General features: G+C 40.3%; 1 protein-coding gene across 1 annotated transcript in view; it reads left to right on the top strand.

The window, feature by feature from the left end:
* The window catches only part of trim71 (tripartite motif containing 71, E3 ubiquitin protein ligase), a 34,374-nt gene that overhangs the window by 3,211 nt on the left and 9,309 nt on the right, over positions 1-21,854 (top strand). The window contains exons 2-3 of the mRNA XM_020090621.2: positions 13,673-13,840; positions 18,513-18,647. Coding sequence (XP_019946180.2) covers positions 13,673-13,840; positions 18,513-18,647 — 303 coding nt within the window. The remainder of the gene's footprint in view (positions 1-13,672; positions 13,841-18,512; positions 18,648-21,854) is intronic.

The following is a 21,854-nucleotide window of genomic DNA, read 5'->3' as shown; positions in this document are numbered from 1 at the left end:
GTTGCTGTCGTGAACACGTCTGTGCAGAAAACCTCCCGCTGCGCTGTTCATGTGTGAAAGGCAAATTCTGGGTAAACTTCATAGCCAATTCTCCAGATTTTACCCAGAGGTCATGTCTGAAACCAGCTGACCTGTAGAGTTCACTGGTTAAATGACAAATGTTTATATTACATGTGACCAAAATGCATCGTGGGTATCCTTGAGGGCCATTAGGCATGTTTAATATATTTCCCTGGAAGCCATTTTCTTGTTTATACTCTCCTAATAATAACAGGGCAGATATCTAACTTAAGCCCTGTTCACACTGGAAAATGTGTTCCAGCAATTTCTTGAGTTTGCCTTTCACATATAAAGAATGGAGCAGCAGCGTGTGTGGCTCAAATGCGTTCAAAACAACAGGAAAGTTGCCTGAAATTGTAAGGCGAGGTGTGGGGCATGCAGGAGGCAGGAAATGATGTATAAATTCCACTGCAGAAATTATGTGTTTTTCTTTACAGCCTATTGACACCGGCCTTTATTACCAAAAGCTCTCGAATCTTGTTGTCTTTCCAAGTTGACATCTTCATCCCTTTTTTTCGTCTTGAGATATTTGTATTCTTTTTTTTCCTGCTGTATTTTCATTGTGCACACTCAGACATTTTAAAGTTATTTTACAAGGGGTTCTCACATGTAGCCCCTCTGGGAAATTCTGTGAAAATGTCTGGACTCCAGTGCATGTCTGACAGCAACTGGAGTGGTTTGCACCACTGCTTCATTGTAGAGCTGCTCGCAAACACATTTACCTTCATGCTAAGACTGGTGGACCATCCCCGGCAGGCCAGCAGAACTTGAAATAACTTTGGTAGTTTACGCCATAGCTGTGCACCACCCCTACACAGACATGCAGTTCTCAGCAGGCAGACAGACCTTAGCATTACACCCCTTTGTGCAATTGTCATTCAGGTGCGCATGAGAATGCACCGTGTTAGTGTTTGTGTCCACTGGGCAATCACAATGATCAGCCCACATTGACCTGACCCTAGTGTCTCCACCCCCCAGCCACTGCTGCCACAGATAGAATAGAATCAGATTCTGTGGGGAACACTGACTCCAAACGGCAATTAACACTAAAGCAGACCAAAAAAAAAGATTGGGTTTACAGTTGTTAACCATGCTGAATCTAAATTGGAATGTAATGATAACAATGAATAATCTGTCCTTAGTTTGAATACATTAATCTAGTACCCCTGTCTCCTCCCACATGCACAGCCCCCATTCAATGCCAGTAAATAGGTGGGCTCTGTTTTCCAGTAACAGCTTCATTTCCCAGTATAGCCTTACTCACTGTGCTTTAGCCCTGGGGGAGGGAATGACACAAGAGTAGGCTACTCATTCTGTCTTTACTTATGAGCAGCGAGCATCTCCACTTCCATCATGTGTTTACATTGTCTCTCTGCTGTTTGAGGGTGGTTGAAAAGCCTGTTTTGGCCGGTAAACACGTTTTAGAATGTTAATATTTGATAATCTGTCAAAGGGAAACTGTCTTTTCCAGTTGCCTTTGTTCTGTTAATCCCCAGTTGGTTTGTCTAGTGCAAATGTACTCAACACTCAAGTTTGCTTTCTTAGTTTGTGTTTGTTAAATAGTGTCTTAGAAGCATGTTATTTTCATATTGTCCTTAACAGTTTTCTGAGAAGTTAGAGGTGTTACTATGTTGACAGCTATTGACTATTGCTATTGTAACTGCTGTTGAATGTTGGCTGCTATTTTTGTCATCTATGTATTTATTTATTTTAATCATTGGCTTCTTAGTTTTCCTTACTCTACAGAGTGGCCCTGAGTTCCATGAAAGTCTGTATATAAGTCTAAGTAGTTTTTGTAATTATTATCATACACGATAATTACAAGTTGGGCTGGGCGATAAAACAATTTCGATAATTATTGCGGTATACCTTTTCCTTGATAGAAATTTACGACATATCAATATAACGTCAATAGAACTCATTTCGTCCACGTTTTGGCAGACAACACAAACAGCCAATTAAAATAAGAATAGTGGCGCGCTGAACCAATCATGTGGCTGCAATAGAGCAACACCCACATCAAGTTAGCACAGCACAGAATGTAGGAGAAGCAGCTGCACACTTGTTAATGTTTGGGCTGCTGCAGAGAGGTGGACGACTCTGCATCGATACAGTGACTGAATATAATGATTCATGTTTTCAGCTACGTTCATAGTTTTATCTTGTTTCAACCACTGAATATTTAGAACCAGCGCTGCTTTGAGACAGATGCTCAGGACTGACGTTTACTTTGTGTTTGTTGGATTCGCTCTAGAGTTTATGAGATACGTGTTTAAACCTGCGACACAACATGAGACGTTACATGACGCACACTCCGGACATCAGGGTTAAAGTGACTGGAACAATCCAGAGTCATGATCCAACATCATTGATTAATAACTAAATATGTAGTTATCAGTTTGTGTGTGAGGAGGGACAGAGACTAGCAGACACACACGCACACACACGCACACACATGCACACACACACACACACACACACACACACACACACACACACACACACACACACACTCCTGTAGACAGAGTTGCAGAAGAAGCAATGAAGTTACGTCGTAATAGGAGAATAAAGAAATGGAAAAAGGCAATAGAATAAAAATAAAGAATACTAATTCAATTTAGAAAATGCGGGGTATGTACATTATATATACCTTTTCAATGTAGTGGTTTGTATGAAACGTTATGAATAAGTACAGTGGCACAGGATGACTATATGAGCAAGTAAAAATCTGTTTTGTGCATAAAAAAACGTTTCTACATAAGAATAACATTGAACATTTAAATTATATCGCAACATATCTATATATAGATATCGACTGAAAAACATGCTGGTGCTTTTTTTTCCATATCGCCCAGCCATAATTACAAATGATAACAACAATAGCTTGATACTGGTCAGGAATACAAAGACCCTTTCTCCAAGAAATGGTTAATTTCATCATGTGAGAGATCTTTATCAAGATTAGTTCCTGTGTTGTTGCAATAAAATATGTCATTTCTAATTTTAGCCATTGTTTTCTATCACATCCCTGTTGTTAATCAGATTGGCGGTTGCACATAAACAGTTTGTGATTTGTTCAATTAATGTTTCTTTGGTCTGCTGCCTCCGCAAGCCCAGAGCATACATGCATCAGCTGTAGGCTTTGCTGAGTGTTCAAGTGCAAGTCTAAGTAAGCAGACAACTCATTCCCAAAATGCTTTTATTTTTACATGTACACGGATTCACACAAACTACAGGAACGAAAATAAATAAGTATTACTGGACCTTTTTGCAGAGAGCAGATACATTTACAGTATTAATGTTAATCAGCTTAAGGTGATTTTAGTTTATGGCTAAAATAGGATGATGGCACTGTAACACAATTAAGTGGTCAGAAATGGAGTTTGTGTGTTCTCTCTTAATTGGAAAAAGAGGGACAGGACCCTCTTAACAAGGAAGCTCATGTAAAATCCTTTGTGTCATGTTTACCTTTACCCTTTTTTGTCCGTGCATTGAATATCATGTTTATTTGCTTTGGCTTAAATTTCTGTGCACACAGAGACGACATGTAATTCTGGAGTGAACTCATTCTTTAATAATTTGAACAAAGTAGCACTCATTTTAGAACCTAGTTTCTTCCCAAAGTGATGGAAGCATATTGATTACTGTTGGGGAAAAAAGAGTTTCAGTTGTAAGATAAGACATCATGGGCAGTAAAGGGAGTGGGCTACACACTGATAAGAATATATATGGTTTGTGCACACGAGTGAATTTGTTGGCCTGCTTAAACAACATAAATGTCAGTTGTTGGTCGTGTGAGGCACAGGCCGTATGAGAGGATTCAACACTGTGTCTGTTGAAATGGAAAATTGGATTACATCAATGGAGGTGCCCTCTGCTTGCTGTGATGTCCCTCTCCAACATCCACATATGCCTGCATCTCCATCTGAGGGGCTAATGATATGATAATCCCACAAAATGTCACTCTGTTGTATAGATTAAATTGTTGTCACCATAGCTACATGCCTGGCTGTGCACGTGCATGGCTTCCCAGCAACACATACACACACAATCCTGTCTTTATTTACTAGGGCTGGGTTTGAAGGTGGGGGTTACTGGAGCAGACTGGGAGTAGACAGAAAGTGGTTGCTGGGCAATGAGCACCTAAAATGCATCGTGCTGTAAGAAAGAGGTGAAGTTGAACTAATCAGTTTGACGGCCCGCCAGTGTGCTCGCATCTCCACAGGGAGCATTTCTGTCAGGCAGTGAGGAAGATAGTGACATGTTCAGTTGCAGTGGGGGGCCGAGGAGTTGTTTTGTACTTTATCACACATTTCCACAGTTCTACAATTCTTTATAAAAGTTTATTGCTCTATTTTGTTGTTCTGCAGAGGAACACTAACACTATCACTTCAGACCCACACTGGGTTGGCTTTATGCCGCCCCCGCCCCCACCATATGGAGCTCGCGAGCAGAGAATGTTTGTAAGGAAACCTAACCCAACACTGACGCTGAAACAAGGCCAGAGGAATTCCTGTAACTTGAGTTTATACCTCCTGGGTTCTCTGTTCCCCTTCTTTCTCTCTCACATACACACCCTGGGTATTTCCTCTGCAAACTCCTGCCTTTCTCATCAGCGCTCTCTGGCTGCTCTGTGTCAGAGACGGTGGACATTATAGATGCAGAAAGTCTCCTCAACATGATTTAGCAGCTGTTGCTGTTGAGGGGCAAGTGATTACATTTCATCACTCCTGGAAGTATCCGTGTGAGTGTGCGGCAGCAACGTTTTCCTTTCCATGAGTATCTCCCATCTGTAGGTAGTTATCCTCTGAAGAGGATTTTAGTGTGTGTGTGTTTCCACACAGCCAGCAGACTTGGATTATATGAAGTTGGACTTCCAGAGTTTCAATGCGCAGCATGTGCCAGTAATTAGAGAGCATTTTCTGTTTCCTGTGTGTTGCGAATTTGTTTCATGTAGCTGAAGGAAGAGCGTGCATGTGCGTGTGCATCCCAGCTTTGATGTCCATTTGAGGACTTTGGGCCGTATAAATTTAATGTGTAGAAAGGAAAGCATCCATCACATTCTCTTTGACAACTGGATTAAAAACCCATTTAATAGCTGGAGCCTGCCACTGTCTACCTGGTGGTAGGACACAAATGCTGTGGCCATTATTTGACCTCACTCAGTGAGATTGGGTTGTTAACACATTTATCGTTAAAGCTCTCAAGCATATTTGGTTGATACTGTGCAGCTTCCAGCCATGATTTGTCTACCCGTAGTGGTTTTCTATCATTCGGCCAAGGTTATGCTAACAGACATATTTGAAAATAACCTTCAGTTGAAAAATACAGTGATCTAAAGCCAAACATTCTTCAATCACATAGGTGCAAGGCAGCGCTCACTACTAATACATTTACTTTGTGCATTGAAAATATTAAGTAAATGGGTTGTTGAGTGTTCTTTAATGTTTAACTAGCCTGTGGCTGTAATAACACATGCACATTCGCTACGCCCCAGCTGATCCATATTCCATTTTTGTTTACTCCAAGCTCTGACTCATGCTCCTTTTTTTTTTTCTCTTCTTATTGTTGTAACACTTCTTTTACTTATTCCTTTCATCATTATCTACCCCTTTCTCTTCCACACCTCCTCCCTTTTTCTTTTTTTTTATGGCTCAAGTGTTAAACACAGGACAGTCAGTCACATGCTCGCTGGGTAAGGAGGCCAGCTGACTGTGGTTTGTTTTCCTTCTCTGCTGTGGGGCCGTCCAATCAGATCGTCGGCTTGCGGCCACCGCCTCCCCTGTTGTATCTGGCTGAGTTTCAAAACATCGGCAGGCATGTCCGTGTGCGTGTTGAGTCCGTGGCAAACAGCCAACAGGGGTTGCCATGAGAGGGCGGGGCAGCAGCGGAGGAGGAAGGAAATAGCAGTGAGAGGAGTGAGAGACCGATGGAAGGAAAAACTATGTGAACAAGATACGGAGGGTGTATGGAAAAGATGAGAGTATATTTCTGTGAGTCCCATAAAAGGAGCTTTGTCTGGCAGATGGTACTCGTGGGATTGTTGGGAATGTTGGGATTGGGTATTTGACAGATTATCCAGCCTTGACATACCAGACTGGCTTAGGGCTGGTGCGAGGGCTGGTGCTGTCTATTTGACGTTTCTTAAGAGGAGTACCTTTGTTAATCTCTCCCTCTGCTCCCATAGTTCTCAAATATAACTATAACAGATGCAGAATGATGACGTGAGTTTCCTCACTAACAGTTCATTCAGAGACCACTGATCCATTTTGCTGTGCAGAAAACACCTTGCTTCAGTCCACAATATGGTCTCAGTAACATTTCCATCATAGTGGAAGAACATTTTTTGTGTCTGTGTGTAAACCAAGCCTTTTGACACCTGCTTCTGCCTGATGTGTTGAAATGGGGTCTGTAGGAGTTTTTCTCTGATGTCCCACTTGGCCATTATATCAGAGTTTCCTGGCCCCCTTTATATTTTCATTGGCCTAGCAACGCTAATACATTTTTCAGTCTAAACATGCTTGTTTAGAATGGGCTCTTTGCTTGACCTGTCCTGGAGCCTCCTTTAACAGGCACGCAATATACAGTCACTTTTTTGTTTGTGAGCTGGATGTTGTGTGCAGAGCTTTTTATGTACAGTTTATGGTGCAGAGTGAAATTTGTGTTCATCCTACCTGGCTTATCTGCAATGAAAATGAATGAGGCATTGCTGCAAAAAACAAAACTTGTGCTTTTGCTTTGAAGATAAATTGCTGAATGCTTTTATGTTGGCATGGTTGATGAGGAATACATCCACTGGAGGGCAGCGCACAGTCCAGTACCTGAAAACAAAGTGCGATGGTGGAAGAGGTTGCGATAATGTACCTTTTCTTACCAATTCTTTAAGTCTCTTCTTAAATAGTTCCTCCATTGTTGAAATTTCTTCCTTGTGTCATGTGGTAGTCCAGCTTGAACTACACTGCTCCCCCAGGATTTCCTTTGGTACTGCTCTGTTTCCGCTATCTGTAAACTTTCAGACGACAGGTACAAATACGCACAAAATGAACTCGGGATACAGAAAGAAGGTCTGCCCATTCATAAAACAGTATTTTGCTTTAGCATAAATGAGCTTTTAGACCGTTGTATGAGATGAGACCCTGATTAACAGTTACGCTTTGGGTCTTAACACTATAATGAGCAGATTTACAGCAATTGTGGGAGCTTAATTAATCTGAGCTAAAACCATGATACAACATCCAGGTTTGCATTACAGGACTATGGAACTAGGATACCCCCACCTGCTGCCATGGCTGCTGGTGCAGTTTGTTAAACTCTCAATACTTAACTTAAGTGGCAAAACTCGTTTTTCATTTCACAGTTATTGTTGTAACACATTTAGATCACAAAATCATTGTTAAGTTAGGGCAAACTGTGAATGAATGATAGGGCTGCTATGTTGGTTGAGAGCTTCCAAGTAAAACTGTGTGGGTATCGTGTGGATCTGTCCTACTCTGGATACATCAATGTTCTAACCAACAGAACACAAAGATAAACAAATGTGTCAGTTTCTCAACAGAAACTGCTTTTCTTAATCTGTTTGGTTCAGGCTGCAAAACTCACTGACGTCATCCTGTTGGAATGTCCCTTCAGTGTGCATTATTTATGTCCTTTCTAACTTTTTCTTGTTTCTGTGCGTTGACAGGTAGAAAATAAATGTGTCGTCATACAAGCCAAATTTTCTCAAACGTCATCCCACATGCTCTAATTGGGTGTGTGTTTTGTATGTTTATTTTATAAATTACTTTTGGAACTTGTGAAGACAATATTTCATTACAAAATGTAGGTTTTAAAATCAAGTTTTGAAAATAATTTACTGAAATTCAACTGTTTTTTTTTTTACTACTTTCTGATTTCATTTCTTGAGAGTAACTTGACTTATCAAATCACACAAACCGAAGTCCCTGCACACCGCTACTGGAAAAAGAAACCCCTGAAACACACTGATCTCATCTTAAAAAATTAGTGCTCCTGACTTCACAATAGGTCAGTAGCAGTAATATCCTTCTAAAATACCACAGTTTGAATTTGTCTCAGAATAAGGATTCCTGTATCATGATGTACAATAATGTAAAATAATGTTTAAATTGTTAATCTTGTAGATTAATGGCTATTGACATTTTTGTGGTAATGCATACAGTATAGTGAGAGATAGATAGATAGAACTTTATTGATCCACACATCAGGGAAATTCACTTGTTACAGCAGTATGCAGGTCAGAATGAGGTCAAGAGAAGAGAATAAAGAAATATAAAAAGGACAATAGAATAAAAGTAAAGAAGAAAGTGTGCAAAACGTTATGTAATATAATGATGAAATATTATTTTTGTACTTACTGTTGCAAAGGTAGAAGCTTTAAAGCATTTGTCAACCTTAATTATAATTAAAGCAACATTTATTGGAAGCTATTCTGCTGCTGTTGGTTGAATATGAAAACAAGATGCTTGAAATGAAGAGTGCAATGTTAAAGTAAATTTGATAAAGGTTGTACAACATAAATATTGTGGGCTTTTTCAATTAAAGTAGCAGTATTTGGGGTCAAAATATGTTGATGTCTAAAACTCATTTCACTTCCTTCACAAAAATTCCATTAATTTCCTGTCATAAATCGAGTTTCACCACGTGTAAGGTATTGCAAAATAAACTATTTTCTTGCCTGTGACTGACAAGGTATAGAGTCTACTGGAGACTGCTGAGAAATTGGCATTTGGACATGACCACTGCAGATGTCCAAGCGTCTCACTATCAGAGGAGAGACGTTTTGTGGATTCAAAGAACGTGCTTTCTCAGTTCCCAGTACAGCCCTGGTTTTTCTGGCACCACAATGTGACATTACATGGCCACTGTCCCTTCCCCCCGCTCTACTGTGCATGCAGGCAGCAAATGCTGCGCAGAGTGATTTTACTGGCTAGTTCAGCTCATGCCCTCTCCCCCAGTTCCCCTGTATCTAAGAGGGGAGGGTGGGACTAACTGCAGTGTGCTGCTGTGTGAGCACAAAGCCATCATGCATTCACTTCAGCATTATTTTCTACAGGATTTCAGTATTTTGCTCTTGTCAAGTTTCAGCTTGTCAAATTGAATTAGCAGATTCGAGTGTGAATGTGTATAAACATGTTACTATTTAAAATCCCTGCATTGGCTGTGTAATGTTGCTGACCTTTTTGCTACTTGTGTGTCTCTGCTGTGTAGTACACATGAAATTACGTTTAATGACTTGCATTACTGCACATAAAAATCATGACTAGTACTTTCCATTACTTGGCTTTTTTTCATACATTGGTAATGGTAGACTATATTTGAATGAAGGGCTGCATCTTACAATTACTTTAAATATTGAGCATATTATTGCTTGGCAATATTGATTATATGTTTAAGTCAATTAATTGTCACAAATTGTGAAAATGCTCATGCTTTCCAAGTACCCAAAATTTAAATTATGTTGTCTTTATTTTACTTTGGAGCAGCTGTACAAAACTCAAAAAACATTTACAGTGATCTGAAACAAACCGTCCAGTGAATCATTATAATCGTCGTTGATTTCTCTCATTTATTTTCTAATGGATTAAACAACTAATTGATCATCAGCTTTATTAAAAGGTTTTTCAGTTCAAATCAGGCGGCAGCAAGAACAAGCAAAACGTAAGTTAAATGCAGATGTCCATTTGATTTAATGTTTGTCAAGAACCCAACATAGGGGGTTAGTCCATGTGTGAATGGGTAATGAAGGAGCTTAATGGGCAGAGAAGGAGAATGAGAAACATCCGGTGCACTAATGAAATACAATAACTTGCCTCCCCCATCACAGCTGAGCCCTACTGCCCAGAGCTTTATAGCTGCTGGTGGGATGTTGGTCCCAGCAAAAACTCCCTGCGCACATTGACCTTCTATTTCACTTTCTGTGTCTGTGTTTTGTTGTTAGTTTTTTGGTTGTTGTTTTTTTACCAGTACATCATCATGTGCCTCTATATATTTTGTCAGCGTGCCAAATGTTAATATGTAATAAATCAGTTCTGTAGGTCAGTTGACTCTGCCTGAATGCCTCCCTCCCGGGTGTTCTCTGTGGAATTTACAACTTTGTTAGCGTGACACCACGCCCATTTCACATCTTTTTAAGTTGTTTTTCACATTTCTCATCACGTGCGCTGGGCGTCCAGCGTATCCGGTGCATTGCATGGCTGTGAAATGCCTGGTCTCTTCTAGTAGCACATGTGTGACAGAGCTGCTGAACTCCTGGCCTTTTAAGAATTTTTTGCTGTTCTCTGGACTCAGACATAACAGTTCTGATCAATTACTTCTTTGTTAATAACGCCTTTGGAGGAAGGTAAATGATAAATAGGATCCTTCCATGAAGACCCCTTGGAAAAGCCAGTGAGCTGTGTGAGTGGATAGGAAGAGCCTGCATGCAGGAAAAGACGCTGATGATGTTGTTACAGATCACACCTCTGATTCCTGGACGCTGACAATGTATCTAAAATCTCCCACGTGGGGCGGCTTGTTTGTTTCAGTGGAAACAATCAAAAAGGCAACATGACGAGGGGTATTCTGGTTAAAGGGGCCTGATAACATCGACCAGCATTCCAAAAGGCCATTGTGTTATGTAATTTACAGCCGTGGGTTTCACCTCGAGGACTGTTGAGCTGTTGATGACACATAAGCTGTACATAGTATATAAGATATTTGAAGTCATGCAGCTATTTGTCATAGTATCTAGTTCCGTGAAACATGACTCCAGTGTTTTCAATAGCAGGTCATCCTGTTGTTTTTCATTGAATCTTGTTTCCACGTGTGAATGGAAAGATGAGAGCACACAATCATGTTATATTATTGATTTCTGAGTAGCCTATAAAATCTTTTCGATATTATGGGCGTATAAATGAATTGGGATTGGGGCATACAATTATTGTTCATTAATCATGACCGAACCAACTTAGCTGAGGTTCTTGAACTAGTTCCCCTCTATCTTGGATTCTGGATGACCTGTGAACCAGCCCACATTTCCACCATTTTGGACTGGAGCACTGTAATGAAGGATTTGTCGCTAAAAGAGGGCGATGCACGATAAAAAGTAAACAACAGGAGCAAGATGGTGGATCACACATGGTGGACCAGTTTGGTGGAAGATTCTGCATTAGAGGGATGAAGGGATTTATTTAACTGTTCAAAAAAAATTGTTGCCAATAGGGGCAATTAAAGTGCATTGAATGGCTGACTTAGTCTGAGTTGGTTGTTCGGGGCAACTGTTACTGCCAAGCTCTGAGTAAATTAGCACCTTTATTAGAGCGGTGTGGCTGGTTGTGTGTCATAAACTAGATTAGCATTTTCCATTAGCTTTAACTGAGGCTTCTCTTATGTTAACAACCCCCAGGAGCAAGCAAGTCAGCATTTTCCTGTCCAGAGGCTTTTTTTTCTCTACTCTCGCTATATAGAATTAACAGTGGAGTAAACCACCTGCCATATAATTGTCAATATTAGAGCAGCATCATTTGATCTAAACGCTGCCCCAGCCCTGTGTCCATCTCAGGCAATCTGCACTGGTGATGCTTTTTTCGGTCCTGATACTGACAGATATACTTGGTTGGCTGGGATCATTATTTTATGTGTTATGCAACACAGGGCTTGAATTCCTCCCCTAACTTTATAGAACAAATGTAACAAATAAAGTTTACTGAATTGTTCTTTATTGGTAAAACAATACATTTGTAATGATTAACATTCAAATGTAAACCTTTTAAATTTCACAACAAATTGTACCAAAATTTAGATTCCAGTGAAAACAAAATGTAAATCAAATTTAATCACACTAGTTCAAACAACCTTATGAATCACAGTTGAGTAGTACTATTTAAAATAAATGAATTAAATAAAACACAAAATAAACATAAATTAAAGGTTTAGTGCATGGTTCATGCTATATTAGTCCTTGGGTCCACTGGCACTGCATAACGTAGTATGTGTGTGTGTGTCAACAAAACAGCATAGAATTTAGTACGATTGATTGGCTCAACTGTCAACAATACCTGATCCATCTATTAGAGTCGGTGTTGGACCGATAACCTCCACACTAAACCAGCTGCATTCCTCACTTTTGTGTGTCCCGTCCCCTTGGAATTCAGGGGATGTTCATGGGGGGCGTGATAGGACAGGAGGGGAGAAAAGAGGAGCGGGTTATTGAGTGACAGAGCTGTTCAGAGACAGCAGCGGATGACAGGGCTCAGCAGAAGGAGAGACGGCAAGAAATGGACAAGAAGAAAAGCATCGAAGAGGAGCTTAAGTAAGGGGGTAGAAAGGAGGAAATCAGATAAAGGGGGAGGTGTGTGTGTCCGTCATTAGATTATGCAGCTCCCCAGGGGAACAGCCCTTATTGATGGATTGATTGCAGGCCCCTCCCCATCCACTCAGGTATCCTGTGATTGGAGGAAATTGATCTGGTGTCTCTGTGGGATGTGATGGCCAGTGCATATTTAATTAGCCTTCCATTACAAGCAATCAGCATTTATACAGGAGCTTTAAAGCAAAGCTCAGGTTTTTTTTTTATTTCAACAAAGGTTAAATGACGTTTACGCTTCTTCTCCCAAGGGATGGGGGCACTTTTGTCAACCAGTGCTGCTTTGTACTTCATCATCTGTCACTCACGCTTGTGTCATAGCATACATAAGACTGCACTTCTCAACAGGTAATAGATTAATCTGTGTAATCTGTATATGTTGTAGAAATCATCATCCACTGTCATCTTGTCACAGGTCAATACCATAGCAATTATTTTCATTTGAAGGTTGTTCACAGGTCCTTCTCTATTCTGGCGTGGTTTTAGGGTCAGATTAGTATACTTCAGGTACAGTATGGAATTTTAAAGATTTAATTAATTAAAATCTTAACGGTGGCTCTCGAGCTATCATTGATATATTCAAATTTACTGCTGTTACAGATGGTTGGTAAGAAAAAGAAAAGAACGTTATGTAATTTAGTTATGTATAAATAAAAGCATTATAACGGAGCCCAAGGACTTTGAACGTGTCATTTGTTACGCAAAAACCCCTTTTACCTGAGGTGATGATTGTGAAAACATGACGAACACAAAACTAGAGAGAACAACCAAAAAGAATGCAACTTTCTCTGAATGAAAAAGAGGAGCCATAAATGAAGAAGACTTCAATGAAGATGTCAACATGGAAGGATTCTGTAACTTTTGGTGATACAGGCCAACCATGTGATCTCTGCAGTGAAACTTATACATTACATCCTGCCTCCTCTGCATGGCGCGCCACCCCTCGCCCGAACACTCGAGAGATTTTAGTTGTTGTGAATGTGCCCACTGGAGAATCTCCTGCTGCATTTTTCTTATTCTCCGTAGTTGTTTTCGTGGCTAAAAACTTATGAGATTAAAAAAACAATCACAATGAGCAGTGAGTTGTAGACGCATCACACATCTCAATTGATCAAGTTTGTTAATTTCTAGAGTATATGAAGTCCAATGGGAGTTGTGTTCTGCACCCTTTTTTGTTGTATGGTCATGACAGCAGGTGTAGTTTTGAAGACAAAATATAATTATTTATCTCCCTCTCTCTGTTTTCTCCAGGTGTTCCTGTTCTTCTGTGAAACCTGCTCGGTGCCTATCTGCAGGGAGTGCAGTGTGGGCCGTCACATGGGCCACACCTTTGTTTACCTGCAAGACGCCGTGCAGGACTGCAGAGCCATCACCATCCAGCTGCTGGCAGATGCAGAACAAGGACGACAGGCTGTGCAGGTGAGGCAGGAATACAGACAGACCTTGGAAACATTTTGGAAAATATCCCTCCATCTTTTATTCATTTAGATTTTTGTTTACTAACCTTTAAGTCCGGGACCAAGACCATTAAATAAATCAGGATGCAGGTGTGGAAAATCTACAAATGAAAGAAAGGGAACAAGCCCAAATGATTTTAATCATTGTCTTGAGTCATTCTGTTGGACTCAAATATGTCAAACTGATTTAAGTCGGAGCTCAACACAGCCAAAATCTCTCCTGCACATTTCTCTGAGGTCTAATATAAAGCCCATCCTTTGGAAGGTCAAACCGAACAGATCCACACTCATCTGTCTCCTGCAAATGCGACAAGATGCTGGAGAGAGCAGCTGTGTCTCTCCATCCTCCCTCGATCTGCTATTAGAGATGATCAGCTTGACTATGTTTGAGAGTGACCAGCCCTGGCCTGCTGGGAAGCCCGGGGTTAGAGGTGTCCAGCTGGCCCTTAAAGGGGGTGGGTCACATGGGGTGAGATCTGGCGGGGGCAGGACTGAAGGTCAAAGGGGGAGGAGGAGTGGAGAGGAGGATGGGGGAGGGTAGATCAGGCATTTAAAAGATTTTAGAGAAAGGAAAATTCCCCTCTTTTTTTAAGATGTGGAACACTTTGCCCTCCCCCTATTCACTCACTCCCTCACAACCCCCCTCCGCCTTTTACTCTCTCCCCCACACAAACAAACACTGTCTCTCTTCATTTACGTAATTATAGATGGGGTGGTAGCAGCTCCCCCCTCTAAGATCCAGGCTCATATAGTTACAAATGCACGATGAGCAGATTAATCACAGGCTTGTTGTGTCTGTTAGCTCATTAAGCACCAATTAAGACCATTACCAGCACTGACATAAGGGAAATGCATTCAAATAGTTCTGAAACAAATGATAGAAAGAATTAGTCATTTGACAGTTTGAGTTATTTGCATTCATTTTTTCATTCATCAATGGAATGTCATCAGTGGCTGCATAAATGTCAGAAGTCTCTGATTTTCTCTGCCTTGAGTAAATTTAAAGGTACAGTGTGTAGAATTTAGTGATATTCAGTGGTGAAATTGCATGTTGCAGCTGAACACGCTCACCTCACCCTCCCCTTCGAAACCCGTGGTAGCGTCAGTTGTCATAAAAAGTCAAAAGGAGTTTAGTTTGTTCAGTCTGAACTAATGTAAAAAACATGGTGGCCTCCGTAGAGAGGACCCCCTCGATGTAAACATAAAGGGCTTTTACTAGGGTAAAGAAAGCTACAATTCATACAATTTAGATGAAACAATCTAGTGAAGACATACTGAGGATTATTCTACATTAAATTTCTGCCAAAAGATCCTTTACACCTAAATCTTACACACTGGACCTTTAACTAAAGTACAAGCAGTGAGAAAAAGTTAATAATGAACTGTTGATATTTAGAATTATAAGGGTAACAAGCTGTGCCCTGTACTCCATTGATGGGTATTGTCCTATCAATCAAATAAATTGTACTGCACTTTGTATGAAGCAACAATTTCTACAACTGTTAGCCTGTTACTCCAGTGAGGCAATGAACAAATGAAATAATGCTCCATTATATTCTAACACAGTTTTTATAAAGACAGTCCAAAGCCCTGCACAGTTTGATATCATAATAATATTAACTTTATTTGTATTGCACTTATTTAAACAAGATTACAAAGTGGTTTTCACAAAAAAAAAAATTAGCTCTGGGAATGCATGATGACAAGTTTCTCTTTAAGAACCAAACAATTACAACTTTAAAATCCTCTTTGGTTGTAGCCTTGTGTGTATATAGAGATAAATGTGCAGAGGGACAAGGGTAGATCGCTCACACCAGGGTGTGCCGCCTTTCTTTCCTGGAAGGTAGGGCTGTACCATGACCTTGATAAAGACTTGACTAAAACATGAAACACTAGTTGTTGTCATTTGACATGATGGCATGTACTATCTCCTCAGCAGTCCTCAACCTTCTCTTGCTTCTCAAGGAGTCACCCACACTTTGTCCCATAATGGATGGGTAATTATGCCATGGCTTTGAATTCCAAAATACATCAGGGATTAAACTAGAGCCTGACCAATATGATATATTGACACATTTTTTAAAATGTGCGTCAGTGGATATAATATCTTGATATGAATCATTCTGAAAACATTGTTTCATAGAACATAACGTAGAAGTAGCAGTTTGGGGTCATTTTGAATTTGTGTCATCATTGTTTGTTAAGCAAGGACCATGAACCTCTCCTATATATGTATATTGTAAATAGCATTTGTAGTGTCTTATTGAGCAAAAACAATAAAAAAAATGTAGCAAACCTATTGCCTCTACTACAAACGGACTAACATTCTACAAAAAAACTTTATAGAATAACAATATTACCGTCCAAATATCAGTTTTCTTCTGGCTCTATTTCAAATGCCAGACCTCAACATATTTGAATGAATGGAAAGCACCAGGATACATGCAGCGGAGTCAAAGGACACACTGCCTACCATCTGGCAAGACCTTGTGGTGTTAGGTGAATGTTTGTCCATTTTTGTCCCAGGTCACCACCGTAGTTAAGTGCTGACGCCAGATAATATGTAAACACTCAAACACACACAACCCTGTCCCCTGCAGTCGGAAATTTCTGCCCACTCCACACCCATTATCTTCCCTGACCTCTGACCCTGGACTTGTGACCTCCTGGTTGGACGGAGCTCTTTCTCTCTGCAGCCCGATTGGTCAGTTTGACCCTCTTTGTGTTCCAAGCTGTACTCTCCTGGAAATGTTGAGGGAAACACAGAAGCAGAGAAGATGGCGACACTGAGGGGGAGAGGGAGATCACAGCAGGCAGAAGATGTCTGAAAACAAAGTGTTTAAATTAAAGTCTGAGCTGGAGCAAGGAATGGGAAGTAAAAAAATATAGACAAGGAGAGACAAAGATTCAGGGAGGAAGGTAGAAAAATAAAATAAAAAACTTAAATAAAGTGGGTTTTTTTTAAATAAACAAAAACAACTGGAGAAAGGGGGTGGCTTTTACACTTCACATAACCACCTTCTTCGTCCCATTTTGAGAAGTTTCCACCCCCCGCTTCCTTAAGGATTCCCTCCCTGCTATTCTGGGTGCTTGATTTAGTTGACCCTTTAGCTGCCAGCCTGAAAAGGCTGGGTGTAAGAGAAAAGTACCCTGCTGCCAGGCTTTGTTCTTGCTGGGTTGCAGTGGGGGTGGGCAGTATGTGTCTTAAGACATGGGTTGCAGATCATGACCTGTAGAGGTTTAGCCGACCTTTGATCCCTGCGGCCGATATCACAAAGGAAGCCTTATCCTACCTCCCCTACGTCCCTGTGAGGTCCAGTTCACCCTGTGACCTCCCAGAAAACGCCAGAGGAAAAGCCAGATAAAACACTGGGGGAGGTGGGAAGGGAGACAAAGAGAAGAATACGCATTTTGCTTAAATTGTCTGTTGTGAAGACTAAAGCCCTCGCAAGTATAATTTCCAAGTTTAAACCATAGTTGCTTTTCAGTTCCTGTAATTACAAAGATGTCCTCCAATCTCAATTATCCAATACCACCCTGTCATTGGATAAAAAGAACCCCCTGTTCAGCACAACTTTACATACAAGACCAAAGATTACTGGATATTGCTGATAATACATTACCTCAGTAATGCTACCAAACTTTAATTTTTCAATTCATTAGGTTGTGGACTATAAATATTTTAACCCCTTTTCACACAAATAAAATACAGTGTTAAATATTTTTGAAATAAGATGGAGTTTAAATAGGTTGATTTCAGTAGTAAATATCTAGTTATAAAAAAGCCTAGGAATCTATGCCATGTTATTCAAACGTTCAACTCTTGACACTTTTCAATGCATAATTATATTGACATTTGAAATCCGAAACTTAACTTATACTAGAATAGCACAAGCATACACTCGCTAAGGCCCAATAGTCTCCTTATGAAACCACATTTATATTCACTGGATCCAGATTTTATGTGCACAAATTCCTTAATATCAGTTCCTTAAACAAGCCATTCCACATCCCTCCATCCAATGAAATGGTAATTTTGTGTAATCCTGCTAATAACAGATGAATAAACGCAGATAAAAACTTGACCTTCTTAGGGGAGGTAACTAAGGTTAAGGATAAGTGCTTTGAGATGGAAAACTGTTTTAAATGTAGTGCGCTCCTCTTATGCTAAAGGTATTACAATGTACAATTTTAAATACGATAGAGTGATGACTCAGTTCAGTAGGAAGCTCTTTCATTTTGTGCACTGTGAATTGACTTCCTATTCCTGACCCACGTTTCCTTTTCCCTTGTCGAAGAGCCGCCAAATGTAAGAATTGAATAGATGACAAAACCCAAGCAAGTGTTGTTGCATTCGCTTGCCAGGAAGATGGCACATATTGTGTCCTTTCTTTTAATGTTTCCTGATGGTCTGCATCCTGTTTCTGGAGGTCATCTGTTATCCCACCTGAGCCATAAAACAGACCAGGCAGTGCTTTGTTTGAGCATTTAGATATTCCTGTGTGGCCCTCTGTCCCACTGCAGGGTGAGAGATCATCATGTATCTTTGTTCATCACCACGTTACTGCCTTTTCTCTGTCTTGCTTCTGATTTTGTACCTCATCAGTAAGGTAATTGTGTTTTTGTTTTTCCAGCTAAGCATGGAGAAGGTCCAGGCCATGGCAGAGCAAGTGGAGATAAAGGCAAAGGTGGTGCAGACTGAGGTGAAGGCACTCGTCCTAAGACACAAGAAAGCGCTGGAGGAAAGGGAATGTGAACTACTGTGGAAGGTGAGTTTTATAGTTTCTGTCTTGTTCTGGTCTGGTAACTGTGGCCCAATTGACCAATGGTGAACAGTTCAAGTGTTTTTTTCATACTTGTCACTCAGGTGCTAATGAACTATCCTGTTGACAAGAGTACTGTTGTTGTAGTGTTTTCATTCAGGCGTGTTGTGACTTTGTTCATGGTGAATGAATTACTGCTTGTGACAGCCATATTAATTGAGTAAATGGATATTTTCTGAATAAGAGCAACTCTCTACCTTTTTTAATTTTTATTTTTATTTTTGTGATACTAAAAAACTACTTAATTATTACCCACACCTAGCCATTTGCATCCATACCTAAGTTCACATTTGAGCAGTAATGTGAATGTACTGTAGAGATGTGATAGGGTAAGCTTATACTATTTTTACACCCAATTTTCAGCAGGAATACGCATGTTTTTTATAACTAGTTCCATATTTTGTCAGGGGCTAAACTGCCCAAATAAAGAAGTAGAAATTGGTGTGTTCACCTGGGTGTGATTGTTATCACGCTGTAGCCAATAAAACCCTTCGTAAACTGCTGAGAGTGACCTGGGAAAGAATGTAGATTGTATCTATTCCCATTGCAGACAAAAACCAGTGGCATTTAGTTTTACCAGTGTCATAGGGCTTTATAGTGCACTTGTTCAGATTGGTTAATTAAACTAAACAAAACCATGGATCTAGTTCATAAGGTTATTCTGCAGCCTGCACTTCAGAAACCCTCTGCAGGGGCCTCTCAGGTTTAAAGTTACTCTGAGAGGGAGAGGGGTTTCTGTGTGAAAGAAAGAGCCTTCATCCCTGAGGCCCTTCACATGCCTCCAAATCCCTCACCCTCAGGTAATAAATGTATAACGACACAAAATGTCATAAAAAGGACACCGCACCACATTAATACCATTGTACTAGTCAGGTCTGTAACAGAAACACACGCATATAAATACAAAACCCCCCTCATATGATAAATGGCTGAAACCAGATAGTAAGGCCCAATCCCATTTCACCCCTTAGCCCTACCCCTCCGTTTTTGCACATTCACATGTAGGGGTAGGGTGACCCGATTCTTGTTGGGATGCAGGGGTAGGGGCAAGTACAGCCTCGAAACTGAGATTTTTCAGGCCCACACTTTAAACCAAGGGCTATGAAAAGTTCCCAGAATGCCTTGCGAATCAAGGCAAGATGGGAGAGAGACCCACCAATGTAGTATTTTCTCCATCAATGAGGATTTTATAATTACGATAATAATTGTAATATCTTAGTTTAATATTGTTTCAATGTATTATGGTCATTTTTTCACAACAACCTTAAAAAATCGCTGTTAAATCGTTGTGTGATGATCCTGTATATTGACATATTTTCATATCGCATCTCTGAAGATACACGATGCACTTACTATAACCAGCATACAGCAGCAAGGTTACTGAACTTAACTGCTCCTCTAAGAACATTGCACCCTGGCAGGGTTGCCTTCAGACCACTTCTCGTAGCCTGAAGCTGTGTGCTTTTAAATCAAACGTGAAATAATGCTGAGCATCCAATTTCCAATTTCCATGGGATGAATGGCAAATGTCATTCTGCTGTACCATTACTGTCATAGAAGTGAGGGAAAGCAGAAAAACCTGTCCTGAGCATTTACCTGGTAATTTGATTCACCTGCATTAGCCTGGATGTTATTAGGATATTATAGATTTGTCACTTTAGTAACTGCCAGCAATAGCATTGGTTTATTTAAGATCTTAACAATGTTATTACAATGACATACCCGGGAAAACTTTTTGTCATGTCTATTCACATCTAGGACTACTGATGATGTGTCGGGTTCCTGCGACAACTACTAATGACGTAATGCCTTCTTTAAGGGCTGTCCCAATTCGTAGGGGAAAACAAGGGGTAGGGAGAATGTGTGAAATGGGATTGGGACTATGGTCGTGTGTATGTGCATTTGCACATTTATGTACATGTGCAAATTTGTTGCCTTGGTCCTGGAGGATCATAAACTCCAATTTAAACTAACACCCACCAGCCCACCACGCTCTTATTTCTCCACTTCTCCTCAGAGCAGGTTTGGTGACATTGTAAAAGGTGACCTGCGTCTCAGATCTTAGTACTGCTCAGTGTGTGTGCATGTGTGCAGGTCAAAGAGTCACATAGAAGGTTTTCACTTACCCATGTTCCCTCTTTAATCCTTTTTACACCACTACAGGACTCAGTCTTTATCCCTGACCCTGATATAGACACGCGCGCACACACACACACACACACACACACACACACACACACACACACACACACACACACACACACACACACACACACACACACACACATTTCCCTGTTCTCTTTTTTTCTTCTTTCCTGCAACTTGACCCATTGACTCAAAGAACAATTACACATTTAATGAACTTAGATGCTTTGCTCTGGTATGTTATATGTAACTCAGGCTTCCGACTCCAAAATCATATCCCTCAGCTACTAATAGAATTTAGCCATTGGCTTACTGCTGCTTGTGTTATTTTGTGTGGTGGAAGTGTGTACTTCACTTCTAAAAACATTTACACAATTACAAACTTAATTGATTCAATTAGTTATTTCTAAGGTATTTATCACGTGATAATGCCAAATATTACTGGTTCCATCCTCTGACATGTATGTATTTGGGACTTTCTCTTTTTTTACACAGTTTTTGAATAATCTTGTGTTTTGGATGTTTGCTTGGATAAAAGAGTTGGAATCCAAATTGTTATCTGCATTCAGCACTGTTTTAGGGGATAATACGGCTTAATAGGTCGTGAAAATAATAAATCAAACCCCATAACCTCAACTTAATAATAGAATTGAAAATATGTGTAAAGTTAACTATGTGAGGTATTTTTTCCAGTATAAAGGAGTTTGGTTGTTTTGACACAATAACAGTGGCACACTTTGTGACTCAGCTCACTCCTGTGAGCTGTCCCCTGTTGCGATGGTCACCTGCACTGACAGGAAGTTCTCCACTTTGACTTAGCTTTATGTCAACCAGCTAGAGAGAGATTCATGACTCTGAGACGATGGCAAAGGCGCCAAATGTGACTCACTGGTAAAACATGAGACTTGAAAACAGTGAGTGGGAGTCTGGGTGTGTCATGCATATGTCATGTGAATGAGTAGGACAGTAGTTGTGTTTGCATGAGGCATTGTTACCTGTAAGTAGAGC

This window comes from Paralichthys olivaceus, chromosome 20 (genome assembly GCF_024713975.1).
Source record: "Paralichthys olivaceus isolate ysfri-2021 chromosome 20, ASM2471397v2, whole genome shotgun sequence".
Lineage (NCBI taxonomy): Eukaryota > Metazoa > Chordata > Actinopteri > Pleuronectiformes > Paralichthyidae > Paralichthys > Paralichthys olivaceus.
The sequence above is the reverse complement of the archived record's forward strand: the minus strand, read 5'-3'. Positions and strand labels throughout refer to the sequence as shown.